Raw genomic sequence first — 19,518 nt, forward strand, 5'->3', positions numbered from 1 at the left:
TATGTTAAGCTTACCTCTAAATGAAAATCTGGATGCCTGTTATCAGGAAGTATATCTAAAAATTGAACAGAATGCAAGGCTCTCTTTCTCAAAACTGTCCATCTTGTTGAATTTGAAGGGCTAAAATGCATTTTTCATCAAATTTAAAGAGTCCCAATTTACCTTTTTATTCTACCTTTGAACTTACCAATTACATGTTTCTGTAAAACAAGATCAATGATCCGTAGACAGATATTCTCTAACTGCTGAGTAACCTAAAGACAAATTTTAAACATTTAGTTTAAAATTCATCATAACTCTTAATTTAATCTATAAATTTAATATTATCCCAATAAAAATACCAACAGGACTGTTCTGAGAAGAGAAATTGAGAATTCTAAACTTCATGTGAAAAATTAAACATGCAAGAATAACCAGGAAATTCTGAAAAGTAGACTAATGATAGAAGTGGCCGTTAAATTCATAATAAAATTACAAATTAAATTACTTCCTTATCTCATATTTTATATCCAAATTAATTCCTAATATATTTAGGATTTCAATGTGAAGGCTTAAGCCATAAAAATACTAAGCATCTGTTCCAGATTTCTAATTCTGTTCTTCGTACATTAAGTATTTGTACACATGTAAATATTCCTTTTAAGGAAATCTTGTTTTCAAAGTTTGCTTTTAGTAAGTCAAAGTTCAAAATCATAAGACTGGTAGTCAGGAGACCAAGATTCCAGTCCTTGTTTTGCCTCTAGTTACCTATGACCTTGGTAAAGCCATTTAGCTGAAGGCTTTAAGTTTTTTCATCTGTAGGTTAAGGAAGCTGGATTTGATTAGTGCACCTCAATTTTAACCCATGCCTCCCTTGATAATCACAATAAGGTCACATGCTGCTCCTTTAACTTTACGTGAAATTCAAAATAAAATTAATATCAAGAATTTAAAAATTAAAACAAAAAGATAAAATGCTGTTTTGTCTTCAAACTAACCCTGCTGCTCATTCTACTACTGCCCATCCTCCACACACACATATTTGGGAAAACTTGACAAGGCAATGTCTAAGTTCTCTTCAAATTTAAAATATAAGTTCTACATATAAGGTAAAAGAATAATCCTTAAGTATACATGTAACTTAACTTGGAAATCTCACTTTTACTGATAGGCCCATACTGTTTCAACAAGGACACAACAATACAATAATGAATACGGAAAAAAAAATTCACACTAAGCCTTTTAGGCAAAGGAAGCCCTGCCCAGGAGAAGAAAACTGAACCATTTTTATGAACCTGGTAAGTGTCCATTGGTATGTGATAAATACAGGATAAGTCAAGAGCCACAGGGTTTAACAATGCTATTTAAAGAACCAGCACCTGCTTCCTAAGTCCCACTGTACAGAATGAGAGCTGCCATCATTGCCAAACGAGTCAACCGTGCTCACAGAAGTAATGAACACAAATCTAATCTCAGTCAAGTAGAGGCTATATAATATATAATACTTGGGGAAGAGAGCAGCAGGTTTTAGGTAGGGATTAACTGACATATTATCAGGATATATCAATTGACTGCAACCCCAAATCTACAACTTACTAGCTCTGTGAACATGATTCAGACTCTTGATACTACCTGAACCTTGTTTTCCACTTCTGCAAAAGGACGCTACCATTACGCACTCTATGGCAGGGTGACATAGTAACATTCTATCAGCTAACGGATATGAGAGCGCTTAACAACTGTTTGCACAAATTCTTATCCCAATATTGTTCTGGAACTCAGTTTAGGAAAGATGATGTTTTAAGCTCTTCTTCCCTTCCATTCTCAGATATTTGTTACATCAGCATTTTGTTCCATTATTTAAAATTTGCCACCATGATTGAATGGCAGTCTCTCTCTGCCAAGAAGACCAGACTATGGATTCCAAAAAGCAGGGCTCAAGTCTTATTCAATTTGATATCCCCCGAAACCTAGCCCGGCACATAGCAGATGTGATGAACTGAACTAAGCTTAGCACAAAGAGATATACTATATACTTTAAAACCACATGTAATATTTCCCTTCAATCATTTTAATACTTTTCTTTAAAATTTGAGGGTAATTTTTAAAACCCAGCATCATAAATAGCAATTTAAAGGTTAAGACTTTAAAATTCATCACCAGTGATCATATAAATTTCAGTTACTATAATGACATAATAAAACACAGAGAAATCCTACCTCTTTATGGTCTTCTACAACTGTCAAGATAGTATCAATGGTATGTAAAATTCCCATAGCCATTACGGTTTTGTCTTCAACTTCTTCGTATTCATCACTTTGAAGAACTTTGCCAAATATCTCAGCCTATGAAAACAGCAAACACATTCAACAATTAGTACTGCTATACCCGCCCTTCTCTATAAGTTAGCAAAAGGGCAGTGTCAAGCTTCCCTGGTGGTGTAGTGGTTAAGAATCCACCTGCCAATGCAGGGGACACGGGCTTGAGCCCTGGTCCAGGAAGACCCCACCTGCCGCGGAGCAACTAAGCCCATGCGCCACAACTACTGAGCCTGCACTCTAGAGCCCCCTAGCCACAACTACTGAGTCCCGTGTGCCACAACTACTGAAGCCCGCGCACCTAGAGCCCATGCTCCGCAACAAGAGAAGCCACTGCAATGAGAAGCCCGCGCACCACAACGAAGAGTAGCCCCCACTCGCCGCAGCTAGAGAAAGCCCGCGTGCAGCAATGAAGACCCAACACAGCCAAAAATAAATAATAAATAAATAAATACATAAATTCTTTTAAAAAAAAGGGGGAATGTCACACATCCAAATGTCAGCATTGCTCAAACTTCAAGATATGCACTTTGCCAAGTGAATCAATGATAGAATCTGTCATGTTTTAAACACAGGCATTTTTCCCTTATCTAGTCACTAAAGTGGAATATATATTAGCTATTATAATCAGATAGCAAATAATTAACTTCTGGTTGTCATTAAATAAATAAATCCAAAATCTAGGAAAACTGAAAAGTATATATAGAAAATTATTAACTATCAGAATTATTACAGCAAATATTTTTATATTAGCATTTCAATTACATGTAAACTGAACTCCAGATTTTGGAGTTTAATTTATTTAGATTATTCAAAGCCTTTATACCAACTAACATAAAACTTTGCCCAGTCTTACCAAGTGTTGAGTCATATCAACAGCAATTGAGGCTACCTCTTGACTGTATTCACATATCATCTTCTGGATAACATTAGTTACATCATCATTTTCTGTCTCTCTAACAATGTGCAACAGCTCCTGCATGATAGGCCTCACGTGTGGCTTCATATATTCCTTAGCTAATGCAATAAAAAACAAACTTAGTAAAAACAATTAGCCATTGACAAATGGTGAAGGAAAGTAACTTGGTCCCAAGGTAAATAACACAGGGTAATAGCTTCTAGATAACATATTTGCTTCACAGTGAGTAAGTTACAAAGCTGTACCAAAATAATGTTCACCAATGTATCAATTTTCCCATGAGTAACATAGGGATAATCAGTTCAGCACAGTAAAGAAATGTCCTACCCAAAATGCCGATAGCACCCACTGAGAAATTCTAATTACACATGTGCTCTGTCATCAGCATGACTTATCAAACATGAATGTTATCATGATACAAGTATAAAAAATCATGTACATAAAGACTATGCCCAACACTGATGTGTCTGTTCCCTCCCCCACCCCATCTCTAACCACCCTTCTCCCCACATGTGCTTATGCATTACTGTCCTTCCATTGGAACATTGTTGAATAGAGGTAAAGGTTCATGTTCTTCATAAAGCCGAATTTACTTTCAAAGGTTTATCTGAATTTTGAACAGAACATTCTTCTAAACAAACAAGTGAGATATGTGTTATCACTCACTAGAAATGATACTTGCTACTTTCAGAACTAGCAGAATCATAGAATCCTAGAGTTGAAAGGAATCTTAAAGCCATCTAGTCCAATCCCCCTAAATTTAAACATACGGCATCTAAGTCTTGATAGATCATGTGCCTTGCCCAGATCTACATGGCAAGGTAGTAGCACAATCAAAACTAGACCCCCAGGTCTCTTGATTCCCCATCTACCAATCATCAACTTCTTTTCTAATCTATAATTTTTCTGGAAACCACAGTCAATAGACACTTCTAAAAGTGGCAAGAATAAACTCCTATAAAATTCTGAGGGGGCAAAAGCTCAAAAATCCAAACCCTGAACCTTAAGACTTAGGGACTCATCTTTGTTAGGGAAGGAAGTGAACAAAACTACTTGAGAAGACCATGTCAAAAAAATAAATTAAATACACCCTCTAAAAGGTGTGTTTTTATTTTAAATTTTTTTAATTTAAAAATGTTGTCTTTACCTTGTGTCTGGTTAGAAATTAATGACTGAAGAGCAAGGGCAGCTTCAACCTTGACAGGCATCTCCTTATCTTCAATCAGGCTCTTCTTTGCTAGATCAACTGCATTTCTTAGGTTGAGCTCATTATGAAATTTCAAAGAACTGAATGCATGGAGTACCCAACAGGACTGTGTTATAAGAAAAAAGTTAGTAGGAAACTATTAGGATTATGGCGTTATGTAATAATGTCACACATATAAGAACTTCTTACTAAGTAAAATATCATTAATTCTACCAAGTGCTATTTGTTTATTTATTTGTTTTTGGAGAGAAGCATATTAGCCTTAGTTGCTAACTTCTGGATTTCCCAGACTTCTTATAATAAAGGCAGTTTTATTACTTCTAAATTACCTTTATGCAATATCATTATTCACAGGAAAAAGAAAACAGAGCCAAATTTAAGTGTCTCTGAAAATAGAAATCCTGTCAATGCTTTTAATAAATATTATGATTCATAACTTATTTATTATTTATATGCAAAAAGCACTATGAACCAACCAATGCTGATATTAATTTACTGGTCTTCACAACAAATGAATGAAATATTATGTTCCCTTACACTAACTGGCTTAACAAACTTGATTTTTTCACTCACACAAGACATGAAGAAATTTAACTTTGCATAAATTACCGAAGTTTAAACTATTAGACCACAGAATCATATTATTTTTTTAAATTCTCTATGTGCATAAAACACAACTGACAGTAATTCATTTGAATGACTAAAGACTTAACAAGAGTTAATTCACAGAGTCTGCAGAAATAACAACCTACTTATAAAAATACTTGTGTGCCCTCCACATCGCTAATCTACATTCACACAAATATTTCCCTAGTGACTATTATCTTCTGTTTATAAAATGCTTTAGAGTGTACAAGGCATTTTAACATATATTGGTTATAGCAAGACATTTTGTTGGGTTGATACAGTTATAAAAATAAGTACTAGGCTCTTAAATTAAAGTTCTATTTTTATTTCTCCATAAAATATATTATTTCTATAAATAATATACACCTAGAACACAAATAAATTTACATGGATTATTATTTTCTCCATTTTATTAAGGCATACCTAACTATTATACTGGAAATCATAATCAAGTTTTTAGCCAAAATATAATTTCCATGCTGTTTTGGACACTAATCAGCTTATGAATTTACATTGTACCATTGCTGTAACATCATCCCTCTCACTGAATGTTTTGCATATGCAGCAAGTGAGGCTAGGGGAAAAAAGAGCTGGAATTAAATTCCTTTATTCACTAGTTTGCTCTTTATTCAGCTTATGTGACCATAAAAGACATTCTAATTGCCTTCATTTCGCCTCAATATGTGGTAAAAGGTCAACTTATTCAAAAATATTTAGTTCAATAATTAACTTACAAATGAAGATTTCGAGATACTATAATGGAAATATGGAAAACTTACTCTGGCTCGAAGGTATCCCAGGTTAGACAATAATAATGGAAATACGTGATTCTGCAACAATAATTCCATTTGGTCCTTGAATAAACTCTTCTGTTAGGAAACAGAAATTAAGTTTAACTTACCAATGTCTTTTTCATATGTAAAAATCACTTCCTAATAAAATACATTTGTTATGACTTACACTTAATATACTTCTATTTACAATTTTGTAAAATCATTTTACCTACATATTGCATGTTTTAAAACAAGACAGAAATAGTACTTTAGATATAATTTGATATTGAGTGATCTTTCTAGAAATAACACTAAAGTCATTTTGTATCATTTTTTTTATACAGCAACATTTTCATATTGAAAAAGTGATGAATAAAAAGTCATTTTTTTTAGAGCTACCATATGACCCAGCAATCCCACTACTGGGCATATACCCTGAGAAAACCATAATTCAAAAAGAAACATGTACCACAATGTTCACTGCAGCACTATTTACAATAACCAGGATATGGAAGCAACCTAAGTGTCCATCGACAGATGAATGGATAAAGAAGATGTGGCACATATACACAATGGAATATTACTCCGCCATAAAAAGAAATGAAATTGAGTTATTTGTAGTGAGGTGGATGGACTAGATTCTGTCATACAGAGTGAAGTAAGTCTGAAAGAGAAAAACAAATACCACATGCTAACACATATATATGGAATCTAAAAAAAAAAAAAAATGGTTCTGAAGAATCTAGGTCCAGGACAGGAATAAAGACGCAGATGTAGAGAATGGACTTGAGGACACAGGGAGGGGGAAGGGTAAGCTGGGACAAAGTGAGAGAGTAGCACTGACATTATACACTACCAAATGTAAAAGAGATAGCTAGTGGGGAGCAGCCGCATAGCACAGGGAGATCAGCTCAGTGGCTCTGTGACCTCCTAGAGGGGTGGGATAGGGAGGGTGGGAGGGAGATGCAAGAGGGAGGGGATATGGGGATATATGTATACATATTGCTGATTCACTTTGTTATACAGCAGAAACTAACACAACACTGTAAAGCAATTATACTTTAATAAAGATGTTAAAAAATAAATAAATAATGGAACTATGGGAAAAAGTCATTTTTTTAATTAAGGAAAGAAAAATATTTAGTCAATTCAATTATGCAGAAAGTCACCAGTTTTAAATTATCCATAACTTTCATATTCTCTCATTTGCCTCTGCTACACAGTGTTATTAAGTAAATTAAATTTGAGTAGCTTAACCTTCAATAAAATATCAGCTAGGGAACCAATCACATGCAGGGCTCCATCTTTCTTCCTAGGGTCAAAGTTCGGGTCTGTTAGGATTTGATAACAGAATGCCATCATTTTTGGCAACACCTAAAGAAACAGAAGAAACCGTTTTAGTCTATATGAACTTTTACTGCCTTACTATTGTATTAAATATGATATACAAATTTTCAAAAATAAAGCCATTTTATTGTGTGCTATCAAGCAATTATAAGAAAACAAAATATTCCTTTTCCCTTACAAGGACAGAAAAATATTTTTAAAGTAACAGATTATAACTACTAACATAATTTTTCAAATACTAGGGGCATTCATTAGAGTGTCAAATGAACACAGGCCACCTTTCAGTTTTGTATTTAGAAAGAATAACTATATACCTCTTTTCTTTTCTTTGCAGCAGTATATAAGAGAGTCTGGGCTGCTGTGGTGGGAGAAGCATAATCTTCGAAAATATCTAAGATTTTAAAAGTTTAAACCATGTTAGCAAAAATACAACTACTTATTATAGATTTTAAACCTTATTGACCACCATTCCAAAACCAAGAAATAAAACAGTCAACATATAACACTGGTCTACAGCATAAAAAAGCTAAAGATATATCATCACTGCTCTCATGCACAATATTTATCAAATATTTATTTTAAATGTTTTTAAAATATTTAAATAGTTATTAAATATTTAAATTAAATGTTATTTATTAAATATTTAAATTTTATTTGATACTTATTAAAATAAACATCAAATGTTTATTAAAATACTTAAATAGTTACTTAAAAGGTTGCCCTTTTAAATAATCTTATTAAAACAAACAATACATATTAGGTATACCTGTTTCACTGAGGACAGGAAAAATGCTTTACCTCTATCAAAAAACAATAAAAATTTATTTAGTGCTTACTATGTGCCAGGCACTGTTCTAAGCTCTGGGGATACAAATATCAAACAAAAAAGCTTCTCATGGAGCTTACGTAGTAAGAGAAAGAAACAAACTGATAATACAGATATAGAGACTCATACACACACAAGATATTATAGCTGAAAACACTCCATCTCAGAGAGGTTAAGTAATTTGCCCACAGTCACACAGTGAGTAAGCAACCAGGCCAGCATTCACATCCAGGCCGTCTTAACATCAAAGCCTGAGCTCCTTCAGTTTTTACCAAATCTAAAAATACCATTATTAATATCAGTCAGTACACTTAGACAAGAGTATTTTGTTAATATAAATAACTGCACATGACAAAAATATAAAAAGAAAACTAATAACGTAATTATTCTCCCCAGTAGTTATCTAAAAGTAAAATACACAAATTAAGTAATACCCACTGCATTCTACAGAAGGAAATGATTAAGGAAAAAAGGCACTTTAGCTAGTCTTGAATTATCCATATTCTCTTTTAATCAATAAAATGTAAATTCTATCAATCAACACACACAGCTCTTAACTATTTTATTTTCTAAAAACTGAGATACTTTCTTATTTGATATGAAGAATAAGTAAAATAATGATAGCCCTCTGAAAGTTAAACAAATACACTGCACATTATAAAAACAGGTATCACAGAAAAGCCAGACACTAAAAAAATGCCTTAAAAAAGACAGAAGAAAGACCAGTTAATCATTCTGCTCTGTCAAAGCAAACTAGGAAAACAAAAACATTAGGAAGGGGAATTAATAAATCATGCATATGTACAATGATTTTCAAATAGAAATGATAGAATGGAAGGATAAAGCAGTGGTAAATATTGTTTCTCATTCACTTGCTTTTCCTGTACTTTGTCTCCAAAGGAAAGAGGCACTTCCTCACTTACTGAATCAAAGAATCTAAACACAAAGCACTGTGAAAACAACATAGCCCAATAATCTAGCATCTATATTAGTAGGCTTAACTCAAGTAACTAGAGACATATGGCCCAACGAGGGGAAAGCACTGTGGTCACAGTACCTTCAGCATGCCTTGGGCAGTGCGAGTCTTATCAACTATTTGTTTCAACATTCTCTGAAGGCAGACCAGGGCCAAGAACTTGCAGAGGAATGTAGGGGTGTAGAAGGGATGGAGAATGCAAACTAAAGCAAGTGAGATAAAGTCCCTGCCCTCAGAGAGCCTCATCACCGTGGGAGGAACAGAGGTACACAAGTAACATCTTCCTAGGCTAAGTGCCTGAGTACTCCAGGAAGTGCTTAATTCAAACTGGTGACAAAAGGGAATGAACTTAGGCAACCTACACAATTCAACAGCTTCCTGGATGATGCAAGGCTAAAAGGACTCACAGAGAAATGGGCCACACAGTGGGGTCATCAGAAGTAATCTCATTCCCCTGTGGAATACTCAGCCCCTAGGTTAAGGATGCAAACTAAATTGGGGTGCTCCTAAAATATGCAGAAATGCAAAGGACCTCCCAGACTGAGAACAACCCAATCTACAAATAGGTATCCCAAAGGCACAGAAAGGAATGGGTCCCTGCAGATCAGCATCACAACAGAAAGAGTTATACACAGATGGCTCCATGACTGCTTCAGCACCGATGATAGGGATGGACAAATAAAGCAGCTTTTCATCTCAAGTCCATCGGTTCAACAGAACATCAAACTCTCACGAGTTTCAGAGTTTATCGTGAAAAGCAGAACTCTGGGAATTTAACAAAGTAGTAAAATCTGCTTAAAAGTATACATTTAGTTCTATTACTTTACGGAGCCAGGAACTGAGGAGGACCAAAATCATCGCCATTACCAAATTTCATCCTTATATACTCATATGGATCTTCCTGCCACAGCTCTTCATCTTCATCTTTATAACACATCACAGAAAAAATCACATCTTCAGAGATATTCTAACAAGAGAAAAAAACAAAACAACAAATGGGTATAGACTATTCACATTTGGGGAACACCAATAATGAAAGCCTTCATGAAGTTAGTTTTCCAAACTGTTATATTAATCTTTCTGTTAAGTTTGCATTGGCTAAAGTGAAAGCAGGAAAGCAAAAGCCTTGGGGGTAAGGGGTAGAGGCGGGGGCAGAAGAAGTTAAACATAAGCTTGTTTTTAAACAACAACTGATTAAAGGTACAGAGAACGAGGTGAATGCTCTTCTTTGAGGCAAGAGCGGGGATAATAAAGTCTTACTATCAATATTAAACATACCTAAACATACCTTGATTCGTTAAGGAAGAGAAATAAATGTCAAACCAAGTTTATATTTACTATTATATTACTTATTGTGAACATTTTTACATTTCCATTTTGATCCTAAATGTCAATATTTCAACAACATTAACATTTTCTTCTTTTTTCATTTTCAACAACTTAATTTCCTACCCTACAAGTGCAGGCTTCAGTGGGGGGAAAAAATCACATCTAACAGCCTCTATGTTCACTGCCGCTAATGCTCTACCAAGCCCTTCCGTGCTCTAACAATTACATATGTAAGAACAAAATTATCTCCTATCACTTCTTCCAAATTAAGTAATTCTAAGAGAAAAAAATTCAGCCTAATAATCAGAGTTTTCTTACTGCTACATTACAGCCATGTAAAAATAAGGCCAAAGGCATCAAGTAGAAAAAAATGCTATCACAGTTCACCCTTACTTTACAGGCACACAGTAAATAAAATGAAATCTGTATCTTTATTAATTGCAAAGAACCAATCACTATTTGATCAAGGGAATTAGGCAAACATTATTAAAATGTCCACAGAAAACAATGCAAAAGATCTAATATCTATAAGACCTATAATAAGATAACACTAAACAAATTCTATCCTAGACACCAAAGACAAAGTAAAAGAATTGCTTTACTTTTTAGATACCATCTTAGAGATTACAGAATTTAAGAATTCATAGACTGAGAGGAAAAAATTCCATTCCTAACATCTTTGAATTACCCAAAATTATCTGTATGTAAATATTAATTTATTAATGGTCCATAATTTTTCATTCTGATTTATTCTTTAATAACAATGCTGATTCTACCTTTAAGTACACAACTGATATAAAAACCGAAAACTTTAACTTCTTTTATAGAATTTAACAATCCAAAAAGAGAAATAAAAACCTTGTTCGCTCATAGCTACAAAAGAAAATGGTCAGGTATCAGGCGGCATTTCCTGCAAAATAACACTACCTTAGTAGAGCCCTGGGGACTGTTTTCAAAATGCTATCATACAAAATACCTCATTTGATCTTAGCAACCTTTAGGTAAAAAGGGTAGAAAAATATTATCTGACCTAACAGAGGAGAAACAGAGGCTAAATAAGATTCCAAGCTAGATTAACTAAATCCAAGTCTTCCAATTCATACAGCTTGAAAACTTCACTCTTCTCAAATACTTAAATTTCCAGGTCCTTCATATCAGATATAAGACTGCATTCATTTGAAATTATTAATGGAAACAAAAACATATTAAATACAAAATATGGGATTAGTTAACACTTACCCTGTCCAGAAAATATAACCAGAGAATGATTTCCGAGAGCCGCTCCCTGACACTAACCTGTATGTGCGGCTTCATCTGCTTCCAGGTTACAGAATGAACAACGCCTTGGTTGAGATAGTTGAATGCTTGCTGAAGAACACGGGGAGCTACATACTCTTTCTGCCTATACTGGTCTAAAATTTTTAGTAGTACCTACAGGAAAATAAGAAGAGAAAACATAGGAAAACATAAACAATTTTGAAGTTAACAGGATGGGCATTTTAGGCATGACATAAAACCAACGCAGAGGTCATAGAGATAAAAGTTAACAGATTTTTAGAGAAGTAAATATTTTGTGAGAAAGCACACGAGCTGTTTTAATTCTTAGATAGGTCCTTGTGATATTGAACTGAAGGGTGTCTCACTGTGATTTTCAGCCATTTATCCTGCTTCTAACCTGTGGAACTACTCAAAAGAAGTCTATACACTATTCCACATACTAGCTCTTCAAATAAATTAAGACTCCTGTCAAATAATAACAGACTTGACTAAGTGAACACTGAAAACATCCATATAGCAAGAGACACCATAAACATATTTTAATATTTGACAAAGGTGCATTTCAACTGGAAGGGAAACAGTAAGTTATACAAAAAACAGTATTGGAACAGCTGACTAGCCCTCTGAAAAAAATTAAGGTGGCTCCCTAACTAAACTTCACACCTAAATAAATTCCAGATAGGGAAATATTTCAACAGCAACAAAAAATGAAACCACAGAGTAACTAAAAAAGAGTGTGGAAATTTTTTATTTTATAATCTCAGACCACGGAAAGTCTTTGTAGAAATACCACAAAACTGAGAAGTTATTTTTTTAAATATTGATTTTTTTAAAAAAGATTGTTTCTAAGGAAAGAACCATGCCCAAAGCAGCTGTGAGGACCCAAGGACACGCAGTCAGAGGCTGCACTACAACACGGTCCAAGTCTTCCAATTCCTGATCTCCAGAGCCCTTCACTACAGCAAGCTTATCACTGAACTGCTGAATAAATAAAAGGGGTTCTTTTAAAACATGTACAGAATTTATAAATTCAGAACATGAATTCAGTTCAAGTTATATAAAGTTCAGGTTTATAAAATTTGTCAGAAGTCCTACTATCACCTAGAAACTCCTTCTGCAATGCGGGCTAAAAATGGATGCTACTAAACACAGTTCTTCCTAATACAGTTGCTGTTCACACAAAGTGGAGGTGGTCGCAGATGAGACACAATAGTAAAGAAGAGAACAGTTTTTGATTAAAAAAAAAAAACTTTTAAAAATATCAGGAATATATACCTTAAATGACCAAGGTTCTAACAGTTTATGACATGGATGCCACAGCATGAAATTTAAATGTGTGTGTACATACATGTTTATGTGACACTGGAAAACCTCTACTGAACACACTAGAAGAGGGCATCAACTTTAGGATGCTTACTGGGGTTTAACAGCCATGGAAAGACAGAGACAGCAGAAGACAGAGCTAAACAGCTCCCTGATTATCCTAGTATCCAAAATGAATGGCTGAATATATAATTTTATTCATCACTCACCAATTTTCCCTACAGACTTTCTCATGGGCCAACAAAATAATCTGTGAGAAAATTATAGCCATAGCTTTCCTGAATTGTTGCAAGGTAATTTTTAGAAATGATAATCCATAAAATGATACTAGTCAAAATGATAATCCATAAAAGGAAGTATTCTATCTAAGACTTGAACTTTCTATCATTGACAGTAAAGAAGACTAATCTGCATAGATTTATAAAAATCTAGAAACACCCTTTGTATCATGAAAGCCTTTTACTATGTCTGATTAATCTTTGCTTCCTTAATATAGCCCTGACACAGCCAATGCTCAATCATTACTGAATTTCATTTGTTGAAATAGAAAAATTTCATGATTCAAATGGCAATACAGATAGTCTTCACACCCATCTATCCTTTGTAGTTTGTAAATATTAATATCAGCTTGGATTATTTCTCAAGAACTCCTAGTTTTCACTGTACAAAATGGTTCCCAAACTTCCACAAAAATGTGTGAGTTCTCAGCTGAAAGTCTTAACTTCTGAGCTCAACTCCTCTTGAAATAGATCAATTCCTATTACCTAAATCTTCTGATATAAAAGCTTAGAACAAAGAGGTGGGGCTCCAACAAATAGAGGGTAAGAAACTCATGTGAGGTCAGGAAGTTAACTGAAGAACCTGATCTAATACTGGCGACTGCTACACAAGTATCAATCAACAGACTTGAAAGGTTTCAGTCCAGCATCTAGGAGTCTAGAAGGGACATTCTTGCAGTAGCTACCCTAGGACATTTGGTTCTAAAACTGCACTGTATTAGATTCCCAGAGCTGCCATTTCATCCCCTATAAATACGTATTAATTAACATGTTTGTAAACTACTTTTAAATGGATAGAAGTGACTTAACTACTTTCAGTAGTAACCATCCTTCTATTTAAAAAATGTAAGTTTATTACCTGCTGAATTCCCACTGCATACGTTTTCAAAAAGAATTCAGAAAATTCAAAGTATTCTTTTGTGACATTTCCTGGGCTTCCATATCTTAAAATACAAAGAGAAAATGTTTAAATACTGCAAACTTTAGAAACAAAGCACGCTCACCAGTTTAAATACTTGTTGAAAGATGTACTCTATTGGGACAGAAAACTAACGTTTTACCTTTTTTCACAAGCCCCAAAATGAAATTATGATAAGCTGTACTTAGACTCCAGGCCATACTTAAAATTTCAGACAGAAATATCATTTCTCGATCCTTTTTACAAAGAATAGAAAGGTTCAGAGAAGACTGTTCACCTCACTATGATCTCAAAGCCAATGATCACAGTTAAGCCTGCTTTAAAACAAAGCAGAGGGTGACTTTTTGCCCTCTGTTGCTCTAAAGAAAAATAATCATAAACTGTAGAGCATAAAGGGACCTATTCAATTTTATTATATCCAATACTGAGATACTAACCATAGATTGTAAATCTAATAACCAGAATTACCGTTCAAAGAGACGAGCTACAATGTGTAATGCCCACTTCTTACACTTCCACCAGACTAATTCTGGTCTATCATCCTCATCAATCTGCAGAGTCTCCTAGGAGGACAAAAACACCCAGATAAAATTCCCACATAATGAAAAGGTTTGTGTGACTAACAAAGGCAGAATAAATATTGATACAAATTAAGTAATATTAAATGTGAATTCAGACTGCCAAACAAATGCAAATTCTTACTTTATAGATTGCTAGGTAGGAATTAAACAAGCAAAGCAAATTTCAACCAACCAGTGCTGTTGTTTTTATCTTCTATCTTTAAAAGGCCCAAATAAGTAGAAAACAAAACACAAAATACCATATCCCTCAAGGAAACTCTCTGAGATGCCAGAAAAGTTCTTGATCTGGGTGATAGTAACACAAGTGTATGTTTGTCAGAATTCACTGAACTGTTCACTAAGCTCTGTGTATTTATGTGTATAAACTAAACCTCAACATAATTTGTCCCAAGATATGGGCAAAGGAAGGAATACTGCACATTTGGAGACAAGCTCAAAATTTTAAATATTTGATATATTTTAATTTAGTTTATTTGATTATTTGAGTTAATTTGATAGATGAAATATAGTATCACTGTTACTACAGATAAAAATGAGACACCATCTTTCACCTATCAAACCGGCAAACTTAGAATTTAACAAAACAGACACTCTCAGTCACTGCTTATTAAAGTATAAGCCAGTGCACTGTTTCTGGAAAGCCGTTTACAAGGTCTGTCAAAGTCTTGCACAGGGAATTATAGCCATTACTTTCTAATAACTTTTAATGGAGTATAACCTATAAAAATACTGAATCACTACGCTGTACTCCTGAAACATATAATATTGTATATCAACTATACTTCAATTAATTGATTAACTAATTAATTAATTAAAGATCTGTCAAAGCCTTAAACACGGCTAAGAGGTTATCCAAACAAAATAATCATGTATGTGCATAAAAATTTAACTACATCCTTATAGTTAAAACACTAAAAAACTAAAACAACCTAAATATCTAGCAAATGAAGCATTCAACAAAAATGACACAATGTAAAAAACTTCATAATCATACAAAATATTTACAATAGATTTTAAGTGAAAAATGAACTTCAAAACAGTACCTATCTATACCATTTTTACAAATAAAATATGATTGCTCCTCCTGACAAATTTTATTAATGCTTCTTTTTCTGTATACCCTTTTAAATTACTTTTTAATAAGATTTTGTCAGCATACCCTTTTTAATCACTTCTTCCTATAAAGATTCTGTAATATTTTTTGTAGAAAGAAAAAAAATATGGTTGTATATAAATGCAGAGAAAAAAAGACAAGAGGAATAAATACCAAGTTTTAAAGATGGTTATCATTTTAGTAGAATTAAATAGTTATTATTTTATTAATTTTGTTTATCTGAACTTTCTAAAAATGAGTATGTATCATTAATTACTTTTATTACAGTAGTAATTTTTTTTTTCTAAATAGCAGGCTGGTATAAAAAATCAATCTATCACAAATAACCCAAACCCAAGTTTTCCCTATTCTTCTTACGAACAGAAGCCCTTTCTTACAGGTGGAACAGTCCTGTCAATGATAGTTCGGAAGATCTCCATCCACGCTGTCATGGTTTGGTTATTCACCAGCTGAAGAGGCAATGCATACTGAAAACAAAGGACAACAACATCAGACAATAATTCCTCCCCTCTAAAAAATCAGCAATTTATCTATATTGAAAGGTTGAAATATATGAAATGGTTAACACCTGACCATGAAATTAGTAATTTCAGGTGGTTCAACCTAAAATTAACTTAAAACAGCTCTATAAACATATGTATGTAAATTAAATTTTTTAAATCTAGAAAATATACATGCCATGAATTATTTCTCTAGGCTTTTTTTTTTTTTGGCCGCACTGTGCAGCACAAGGGGTCTTAGTTCCCTGACCAGGGACCGAACCTGTGCCCCCTGCATTCAGAGCGTGGAGCCTTAACCACTGGACTGCCATGGAAGTCCCTAAGCTACACTTTTAAGTAAAAAATAATAATAATACAGTAAGGCATCATTTGTTCAACATGAGATTCTAGATAAGTGATTTTTTACCATTTACCCCTTTGTGTGTCAAACTTTTCATTTTTCCAGCTTTATTGAGATATAATTGATATATAATACTATGTATGTTTAAGGTATACAACAGGACGATTTGATACACATATACATTATGAAATTACTATCACAATAAGGTTAGTCAATACCTCCATTACCTCATAAAATTATCTTTTTATTTTTGAAGTATAATTCATTTAAAATATTATATTAGTTTCGGGTATATGAGTGATTCAGTATTTTTATAGACTATACTCCATTTAAAGTTATTACAAAATAATGGCTATATTTCCCTGTGCTGTACAATACATCCTTGTTACTTATTTATTTTATACATAGTAGTTAGTGTCTCCTAATCCCATACCCTTATCTCAACCCTCCCCACCTCCCCACCTCCCTCTCCTCACTGTTAACCATTAGTTTGTTGTCTATAACTGTAAATCTGTTTCTGTTTTGTTATATACATTCATTTGTTTTATTTTTTTAGACTGCACATATAAGTGATAAGAGTATTTGTCTTTCTTTGACTTATTTCACTAAGTCCACCCACATTGTTGCAAATGGCAGAATTTCATTCTTTTTATGGTTGAGTAATATTCCATTGTGTATATGTAGATACACACACCACCTCTTTATCTATTCATCTATCGATGGACACTTAGGTTGCTCCCATATTTTGTCTACTGTAAATAATACTGCTATGAACATTGGGGTGCATGTATCTTTTCAAATTAGTGTTTTCATTTTTTTCCAGATATATACCCAGCAGTAGAATTGCTGGATCATGTGGTGGTTCTGTTTTTAGTTTTTTCAGGAACCTCCATACTGCTTTCCATAATGGCTGTACCAATTTACATTCCCACCAACATGTACGAGGATTCCCTTTTCTCCACATCCTTGCCAACATTTGTTATTTGTAGACTTTTTGATGATAGCTATTCTGACCAGTGGTTTTGATTTGCATTTCTCTGATAATTAGTGATGTTCAGCATCTTTTCATGTGCCTGTTGGCCACCTGTATGTCTTCTTTGGATAAATGTCTATTCAGGTCTCCTGCCTATTTTTTAATTCGGTTGTTTTTTTGATATTGAGTTGTATGAGCTGTTTATAATATTTTGGATATTAACCCCTTATTGGTCATATCCTTTGCAAATATTTTCTCCCATTTAGTAGGTTGTCTTTTTTGTTTTGTCAATGATTTCCTCTGCTGTGAAAAAGCTTTTAAGTTTAATTAGGTCCCACTTTATTTCTGCTTTTATTTCCTTGCCTTAGGAGACAGATCAAAAAAAATTGCTATGATTTATGTCTAAGAGTTTTCTCCCTATTTTCTCTTCTAGGAGTTTTATGGTTTCCAAATCTTAATCCATTTTCAGTTTATTTTTGTATATGGTGTGAGGAAATGTTCTAATCTCGTTCATTTACATGTAGCTGTCCAGTTTTCCCACCACCACTTACTGAAGAGACTGTCTTTTCTCCATTGTATATTCTTGCCTCCTTTGTCATGGATTAATTGACCATAGGTGTGTGGGTGTATTTCTGAGCTCTCTGTTCCGTTCCACTGATCTATATGCTTGTTTTTGTGCCAGTACCATGCTGTTTTGATTACTGTGTCTCTGTAGTATAGTCTGAAGTCAGGGAGCATTATATCTCCAGGTTTGTTCTTTTTTCTCAAGATTGCTTTGGCAAATCAGGGTCTTTTGTAAATTATTTGTTCTAGTTCTATGAAAAATGTCATCAGTATTTTGATAGAGATTGCATTAAATCTATAGATTGCTTTAGGTAATATGGACATTTTTACAATATTAATTATTCCAATCCAAGAACACAGAATATCTTTCCATTTCTTTGTATTGTTTTTAAATTCCTTCGTCAATGTTTTATAGTTTTCAGAGTATAGGTTTTTTACCTCCTTGGTTAAGTTTATTCCTAGGTATTTTACTCTTTTTGATGCAATTGTAAATAGGGGTGTTTCCTTAATTTCTCCTCCCATAATTATATTTTTTTGTGGTGGAAACTCATTTTAATGACTTTAATGAAAATCTTTACGTCATGAAACATTCAAGAAACATTTTTTCAATTACTTTCCTCTACACTGTGGCATGAAATCACAGTCCACTGTATTACTGTGTGCAACCCCACCCCTACTACACCTTGAGCTACAGGAGACGAGGCATAGCACCTCTGCATCCATGGAGTCCAAAACCTACTACACACTAAGGACATAATGTTAAGTAAAGCTCACAGTCTAGTTGGGCGGGGGGTGGGGGAACACATTTAAACAAGGAATTACAATATGGTATGATAAATAATACAGATAAAAGCAGTATAATGTTGATAAGGGCACCCGTGAGGACCACCTAATGCAGCCTGCTACTATCAGAGACAACTTCCTGGAAGAAGTCATATGCAAGCCAAGACCTGGAGGAGCACAAGTTGACCAGGGCATAAAGGGGAAGGAGAATGCTCCAGGCAGAAACACGGTGCCTTAAAGGCTCAGAAGTGACAGAGGACATGATCTGCTCATGAAGCTGAAAGAATTTCCATATGGCTGGAGTGCAAAGAACAAAGCTAAAGCTAAGTATGGTATAAGATGAGGCAAGAGATGAAGGGTTTTATAGGCCATGGGAAAAAGTTAACACTTTGTTCTAAATGCAGTGGGGAGTCAGTTGGCTTTACGATGGGGAACATAGGAGGAGCAGGCTAAAGGCTGGGGGAAAGTAACAATGAGTTCACTTCTGGACAAACAAGTTCTGAAATATGTATGGAATATTCAACAGCCCTGTACACAATATTTAATAAATGCTTAGACAAAATC

The 19,518-nt window shown here is 34.0% G+C and overlaps 1 protein-coding gene across 2 annotated transcripts in view; it reads right to left on the reverse strand.

The window, feature by feature from the left end:
• IPO8 (importin 8) overlaps positions 1-19,518 on the reverse strand; it is a 68,824-nt gene that overhangs the window by 33,091 nt on the left and 16,215 nt on the right. For both annotated transcript variants that reach the window (XM_081250089.1, XM_081250090.1), the window contains exons 6-17: positions 16,172-16,261; positions 14,568-14,662; positions 14,040-14,124; positions 11,598-11,732; positions 9,840-9,939; positions 7,485-7,561; positions 7,081-7,197; positions 5,830-5,919; positions 4,364-4,529; positions 3,154-3,314; positions 2,199-2,324; positions 188-254 (exon numbers count right to left, since the gene is read on the reverse strand). In XM_081250089.1, the coding sequence (XP_081106215.1) occupies positions 188-254; positions 2,199-2,324; positions 3,154-3,314; positions 4,364-4,529; positions 5,830-5,919; positions 7,081-7,197; positions 7,485-7,561; positions 9,840-9,939; positions 11,598-11,732; positions 14,040-14,124; positions 14,568-14,662; positions 16,172-16,261 (1,309 nt within the window). The remainder of the gene's footprint in view (positions 1-187; positions 255-2,198; positions 2,325-3,153; positions 3,315-4,363; positions 4,530-5,829; positions 5,920-7,080; positions 7,198-7,484; positions 7,562-9,839; positions 9,940-11,597; positions 11,733-14,039; positions 14,125-14,567; positions 14,663-16,171; positions 16,262-19,518) is intronic.

The sequence above is a fragment of the Mesoplodon bidens genome, assembly GCF_964165515.1.
Source record: "Mesoplodon bidens genome assembly, chromosome: 11".
NCBI classification, from domain to species: domain Eukaryota; kingdom Metazoa; phylum Chordata; class Mammalia; order Artiodactyla; family Ziphiidae; genus Mesoplodon; species Mesoplodon bidens.